At 29.7% G+C, this 7,376-nt stretch overlaps 1 protein-coding gene across 5 annotated transcripts; it reads left to right on the top strand.

The window, feature by feature from the left end:
- Window positions 1,029–3,088, top strand: LOC109349503 (cytochrome c6, chloroplastic). Of its 5 annotated transcripts, none has more exons than XM_019590327.1 (6): window positions 1,029–1,183; window positions 1,275–1,398; window positions 1,929–2,026; window positions 2,106–2,137; window positions 2,398–2,526; window positions 2,773–2,856. In XM_019590327.1, exons 1-6 carry the CDS (start codon window positions 1,124–1,126, stop codon window positions 2,819–2,821), a joined length of 492 nt encoding a protein of 163 aa, XP_019445872.1. In that variant the 5' UTR covers window positions 1,029–1,123; the 3' UTR covers window positions 2,822–2,856. The 5 variants fall into 5 exon arrangements, with proteins under 5 accessions (XP_019445872.1, XP_019445873.1, XP_019445874.1 ...); XM_019590328.1 differs by having other exon boundaries at window positions 1,031–1,183; window positions 2,398–2,464; window positions 2,808–2,924; XM_019590329.1 differs by having other exon boundaries at window positions 1,034–1,183; window positions 2,401–2,464; window positions 2,808–2,924.

Genomic DNA, 7,376 nt, shown 5'->3' with positions numbered 1-7,376 from the left:
TTTCCATCAAACTCCATATTCAAAAATAGTTCTAATAATAATTTAATCTAATAAATTTAAATTTTTTGGTTATTTTTTGAAAAAATAAATTTAAAGTTACAACAACCTACCCAGATTATAAATTTAAATTACTTTTTTTTCGAAAAGAAAGCTAAAAAAATAGAAGATTCTCCACCATGAATCATTTGTTTTAAAGTTGAATTATGTTTTCCAATGGAAAATCAATTCTTATTTTACATTCTCTTATACTCTTCCATCAAACTCTATACTAAAAGTGTCTCATATTATTTTTAACTTTCAACTTTATATGTATAATTATATACTACAAAAATTACTTTTAACTTTCCATCAAACTCCATATTCAAAAATAGTTCTAATAATAATTTAATCTAATTTACACATGTGATTAGGTTAATATGAGAATATTTGTTCCTCCAACATATAAAAATTTCACCAAATAATTGTTCCATTTTAATTGATTGATTATTTACTTCTTATTATTTTTATATTAATATTTATCTATTATCAACATAAAATTTTACATATTGTCATTGCATAATTTATTATTCATGTGTATTATTTTTATTAAAAAAAAAATGAGAGGCACATAATATTTTACCTTATTTCATTTATTTATACATCTATTTTATAACTAACTATTATAGTTGTTATTTGTAAATGAAGTATTTTTAATGTGATTGTACCTTTGTTATTTGTACAGGGTACTTTTGTTATATCATATATGACATCAGCAGCATACTAGCGGACGACGTTGGTTCAAGTGGTACATGTTTGATTCCTCTTAAGTAAGAACCCGACTTCGAGTCTTGTGGAGAAAAAAAATGTCCATTGGAAGAGTTAGCCACACGTACTTGTGGATGTTCCCGACTCGAACCCGGCTTCGAGTCTTGTGGAGAGAAAAAATATCCGTTGGAAGAGTTAGCCACACGTACCTGTGGATGTTCCCGGCTCGGACAGGATTGCCTCCGGTACGAGGATACCAAACCAAAAAAATATATGACATCAGCATCTCTAAATCTAAACTCTAATCTAATCTGCTATTACATGAGACCAGAGTCCAGTTTGAGTTGCGTCTTATTATATTATATACAAAACAAACAAAATGAAGCTTGCTTGCATGATATCTAATTGCACAGGTTACATTCCACACCTCTCCATTAAGGTAAAAACTATTCTCTCTCTCACTTTTCCTATGTATTTGCGAATTTTAATGGAACCACACACACACACTATTAAGAATGTTTGGTGATAAGGTTAATGTGAAAAGGGAAGAGAATTCAATTTCTATAAAGGCAAAAGAAGTGAAGTTTTTCAAGACCTTGGCTCCTCCTCTTGTTGCTGCTTTTCTGGTCTTATCTCCATTTTGCAGCACCCCAGGTTAGTATACCCTATTCTCATTATCCATATGCTTTAAAATACTAAAATGCCCCTGCTTTTTGTTTCAAACTACGTTGTTGTCCACGTGCCTTTGAGTCTTGTTTTTGTTTTTTGTAACAACTAACAGTTGAAATTTTAGTTTAAAAGTAATGTTATTTTACTCGCCTATTAATTAATAGGTATAAATTATTAGTTAAAAATGGGTATCAATACAGGCTGCTCTCTAGTACTAAGTCCAAATTGTAACATGTAATACCAAAAGGTGTAGATTTTTATATTATTTTAGAGCCTGTATTATTTTTTCCTCTCTCTCACAATCTAGTACTTGAGATAATATCATATTCATGATTCTGATAACTGTTAGTGATAACTTGTGCCAGAGTCACAGACTAAAACTTTATTACTGTGAAGTCTAAGTCTTGGTTTGGTAAAGTCGTTTTTGGTGTGCACCAATGGGCTAAAAGTTTTCCTCTTTATGTTATATATAAATGAAAGATGGAGTTTATTGCTTAGATTCTTGTGTTGTACAGTTTCAATTGGCCAGACCATAGATATTCATAAAGGGGCTACATTGTTTGGTCAAGCTTGTATTGGATGTCATGATGCTGGTGGAAACATAATACAACCAGTGAGCACCCTCTTCTGCAAAATAAAATCTCTCTTTTCCTTATTTGCTACTTACTCTTTTCCATATTTTTATCTTTCAGGGTGCAACTCTCTCTACAAAGGACTTACAGAGGTAACTCATGAGGTGAAATTGAAAATATTATTAGAGGCATTTAAATTGGAACTGAAATTTTCAGGGCTTATTTTCTGTTTATGAGAAGATATTTGATATGATAATGTCCCTGGCTTAAATTGAAGACATCAATCAATATTTCTTTCTTGTAAAGTACTTGCATAGCAAGGTCTTCGGAGAATCACAAATGTGAACTTAAAATTCATATTTCCTGAGTCATTTTGTTAAACATCTATAAAATAATTCTAATGTTGCTATAACAGAAATGGAGTTGATACAGAAGAAGATATCTACAGTATCACATATAATGGCAAGGGAAGAATGCCAGTAAGTTATCTTGCATACACTAATGATGAGTTATTTATGTACTATTTAAATGAGTTCTTTATGCATGTACTATTGCTAATTATTTAGTTGCTATACTCCTCTACCTAATGCCTTAAATTTGTGTCCTCTAATAATATCAAGGAAACATGAACATGACACATATATAATATGTATAAATTGATGAGGTAAAAGAAATATAAAACATCATAGAATATGATTAGGACTCTCTATAGTCTATAGGAGTGTTACTTCCTTTTTAATACTCATGGTTAATTTTAAGTGGTTTTAAAAATTCATTTAAATATGAGATTATGGTTGGGTGAAGAATGTGTTATATATATAGTTAAGTGCATGTAGGGCTTTGGTAAAGAATGCAAGCCACGAGGGCAGTGCACATTTGGAGCTCGTTTAGAAGATGAAGATATCAAGATATTGGCTGAGTTTGTCAAGTTACAAGCTGATCAAGGATGGCCAAGTATACAAGCCGAACAAAAATGATTTAAATGTGAGATGTTGGTCCATATTAAATAAGCACAATCATATCCTTTATCCCAAAATCATTATGTTTTCATGTCCTTTGTCAATTAATATCTTTTAAATGATATAAAAATATTAAGTTGTGTATTTAAATTTTTTATTTTAATTAAGTAATATTTTTTCATTGAATTGGGACATGAGTTGAAACAGAAATGAAAATATATGATATCAGTTATAATGATGAAACAATAAATAAATGATTTAAGTGAAGGATAATATATGTCATTGAAACATGTTCATCAACCGGTCAACATTTTGTAAGTGAACAGATCTTTTACAAAGATTCCAGAATTTTTTTTGGAACAATTTTGATTAATGGTATTTTTTAGATTAAAAAAATGGTTTAAAATGACTTTCTTTTTTGTGTAAATAAACTGGGTTGAGGCCCACGAAAGAAAAATTGCTAGATACTATTCGGGGAGTAGAAACTCCTATGACATTATACTAATATACTCCCTCCATTCTTCATCTTTCGTTGTTTTAGATTTTGATTTTTTTGTTTTAAAGCTAATGTTGTTTTACAATTTTTAGACTTGTTCAATTTTTTTCCAATTTTATTCTCGTTATCATTTTTTATTCAGTATACTTTTCTCTGGCAGAAAATATGTAGGGTATTTTAATTAAATTAAAATGATGTTAATAATTTATTAATTTTTCTACATTAATATAAAACAATTAGAGATAAGGAATGGCTTCAATGGCGGATGAGGAGGAGGAGAAGAAGGATTATATGGTGTTTTATATTTTTGTTTTTGAATATGCTTTTTCTTTTGATTTTTATTTTGTATTGCAGTACTCTTTTTTGTTGACTGAAAAATGTAAATTTTATCATGTTTATCATTTAGCTTATAGCTTCCAAATTTCACGTGCTGTATAAGTTTTCACTCTTTAGTTTTTTATAAGTGTTGTTTCATTAGTTTATACAAGGAATGATTTTTGTTTAGCAAAATTGCTATTATTTTTTCCATTATATCAATATCAATTTATTTATCACCTTATTCTATTATTACATTCTCTCTCCAAGATAATAATGATAATATAATTTATATACAAGTATTTATATAATAGAAACACAAATTTTCTGAAAAAAACACTTAAATATTTTCTAAATATCTAAGTTAAATAGTCAATCTAATACTTAGATTTAGTTATTAAGCTAAAGATCAAATATGAATTCAAAGAAATTATCCAATCGCATTAAAACCATCATAGTTATATGTCTCATTCAATTGATACACCAACTGAAACAAAATTAAGTTGACTTTGGAGATTAAATAAAAGCCAAAGCAACAAGGGAAAAGAGAGAAGAAATGAAGAGGCCAAGGGGGTTAAAAGACGAATCTCATTAAACCCAAGGTAAGATGATAACGTTGAATTGAAATTGTGTTACTAGAACTCCCAAGCATTTATATATTGTATAAGGTTCACAAATGACACCAATTAAGAATATGATAATTAAAAGATACCCAGAGGAAGAGGAATGGTTCCCAATAAGAGCTAGTCCAATAATGAATATAGGACAAAGCTATCTCTATTCAATTTTCCCATGCGTAAAATATACAGAAAAGTCATAAGCCAGACAAATCTAGGGCTATTGGTGGTGCAAGTTGTCACCGCCATGTGCTTCTTTGTATATAGTGAATCCGGAATGTCATATAAATCTCCAAAACATCTCCAACATTTCACCACTCTTCTCTGATCTCTCTAAAACCAAATGGACTAGGACCTCTCTTAGCTGCACCATCAATGATGCCTTTTATTAAGAATTCTGATATTAATAAATTTACAGTTTTTCGCAACTTAATGACCTGTCTAAATGTTAATAATAACTTGTTGAGAATAACCGTCACACCCTGAAGAAATTACTTTCTTATCTACAAGGAAGGATATCCATAGTCAACAACTACACAATATTATCTGTCATAACCCATCTGTGCATGTGCTCCGTGAAGGGCTTATAATTTGGGTCTATTAGGGCACAGCTCACCAGTACAAATAGATTGCTGGTTAAAGAATCAGAGACAATTTCTTTATTATTGAAAAGTAAAACTTTTTTAATATATATATTTTATAAGCAAGCAAACTGTATTAACAAGAGTAAAGGAAGGGGTGTACAATATAAAGTTAACTATTTTATTATAATTATTCTCTAATTAATTATCTAAATAATTATTTCACATTTAGTTTTATCTAATAATTCTAACTATTACAAAACTATACGTTTTTGGCTCACAAGTACATACTAGAGAAGCTCACAACTACCAGATACTGGTTTAGCCAAATACACCTGCATATCCATAATGATGTCAACTAAACCAGTAGAGATACACAGAATCAATCTCAGAAAAAAGAAAAAGAAATTCACCAAGAAAGAAAACATAGAACCATGAATGAGCTAATAAAGATTGGGAAAGTAATATATAACGTATCGAGCTTAAGTCCAATGGGTTGTAAATGCATCACATCATACGCGATATTTACTCATTTCAAATAACCATTGATTTGTGACAAAAATTACAATGAAATTTGTTAAATTACAGAAATGTCATTTCGGAATGGAAGTGTGCTTAATATTTTGCTGATAAGTGTGCCTAAAATTTTGCTGATAATTAATCACACCAAAAACCAACAGGTTGGTTTAGTAAGGTAACATTTCACTGGATACCTAATGTCAAAAATTGAATTTTTGGGAGTTATTTATTGGGATGGACAACCAAAAACTCCAAAAAATGATTAGTTATTTAATAATAAAAAAAAATGAGAGAATACCTTATTAATATAAAAAAAACTACAAAAACCGAAGGATAGATGTTCCATTTCTTTTCAGATACATAATAAATATATATATTTCCTTTTTTCCATTGCTTTGGACTGGTCATTCAATGCAAGTTTTTTATCTGCAGAAGAAAATTTCTATAAAAATTGTTTTTTTTATAAACTAATTTCCTTGTGTTTTCTCTTTCTTTGCTATGTATTTCTATTCATCTAATTGGGTGTCTCATGTGTGGTTAAAATGAAACGGAGCAGGTGGGGGGAAAAGCTGTCCACAACAAATGAAGATGATAAATGTGATTTTCTGAACAAAAATAAATAAATTATCCTTACCCTAATCTAATTGGAAGCAGGCACAAACTCACTGTGAGATTGAAAGCATTGACAGCAAAAAGTATCTTATAAACCTAACTTCTAACTTCTATATACAACAGAAATTGAGATATCAAAGGCACAAGTGGGACCAAATCAAGATAAAGAAAACGAAAGAAGAGAACCCTAATACGTTTTGATAATGGGTCAGCTCTAATATTAACGATTTTATCCACAACCACCATATAATAAGTCACAACTACCTTAATCAATTAAAGAAATATCCAACTGCTAGAGCTAAACTACAAAAGCAAAACCATGTGACACTATGCATTAATTAGAGGATCTATTTAAAAAAAGGTTCATATCTGTGTGGTGGTCCTTGCCTTCATTTTGGACTGTCCATAAGTCATTGTTTGTCAATCAAATGCACCCAAAAGATAGAGGAACAACCCAAAGCTAAAGACAAAAATAGGGCACCCTCAACTGATTCCACCAACCTTGCCAATTTAAGCTTGTTTTTTTTTTTGTACTAATAATAGTATTTCCTCATATTTTGGGTAAAAAATTAATCCATTTTGGGTTCGTGATTGTCACTATCAACAAATATCGTTCTCAGGAATTAAAATTTCAACTTTGAAGAATCAGTAAGGTTTTACACCACTAGACTAACATCTTATTGGTATTTAGACTCTTTGATTACTAAGTATTATTAGGAGACAATTTAATTGTGATTATGTGGGCGTAGGGACAATGTGGTCTCAAATCACATGGGAACATTATCTTTACTACCTATTTTTGAGGAAGATTAGTCAATCCCAATAAATACTAATTGCTGCCAAAATATTTGTGAAGCTTTCTAGTGCCGCGTTTCTATGGTTTAATTTGGAGACCGACCTTGCTTTGATACTTGTAGCATTTTCTAGAATGATAGTTAACTGTGAAAATAAAAAATTTGATTATATAGTGTACTATATCATTAAAAATTATTTGACTCTCACATTCCATGAACTTAAAAATCATACATATATGTAAGTACAGATGAGATATTTACATAGAAGAAAGATTACCAGAGGTTTGACGGTAAACTACACGTTGGACGTATGAGCACACAAAAAGAAAAGTATGATCGAAATTTCACTCTCAAGATAGATTAGTTTCAGTTGTTAATTGTTATATACATAAACTATTTTTGTTCCAACTGTACAATCACTATCACTTATCATGGGTATAAATTTAAATAAAAAACTAAAAAATGTTGATAGTATATATATATATATATATATATATA

The sequence above is a fragment of the Lupinus angustifolius genome, chromosome LG06 (genome assembly GCF_001865875.1).
Source record: "Lupinus angustifolius cultivar Tanjil chromosome LG06, LupAngTanjil_v1.0, whole genome shotgun sequence".
NCBI lineage: Eukaryota > Viridiplantae > Streptophyta > Magnoliopsida > Fabales > Fabaceae > Lupinus > Lupinus angustifolius.
The sequence above is the reverse complement of the archived record's forward strand: the minus strand, read 5'-3'. Positions and strand labels throughout refer to the sequence as shown.

Excerpts from the sequence above, each read along its gene's own strand:
- LOC109349503 (XM_019590324.1), top strand. The coding sequence starts at position 1,124 with ATGAAGCTTGCTTGCATGATATCTAATTGCACAGGTTACATTCCACAC. Across the intron at positions 1,399-1,928 it reads TCCATTTTGCAGCACCCCAG|TTTCAATTGGCCAGACCATA; the intron begins GTTAGTATACCC and ends TGTGTTGTACAG. Across the intron at positions 2,465-2,821 it reads ATGGCAAGGGAAGAATGCCA|GGCTTTGGTAAAGAATGCAA; the intron begins GTAAGTTATCTT and ends AAGTGCATGTAG.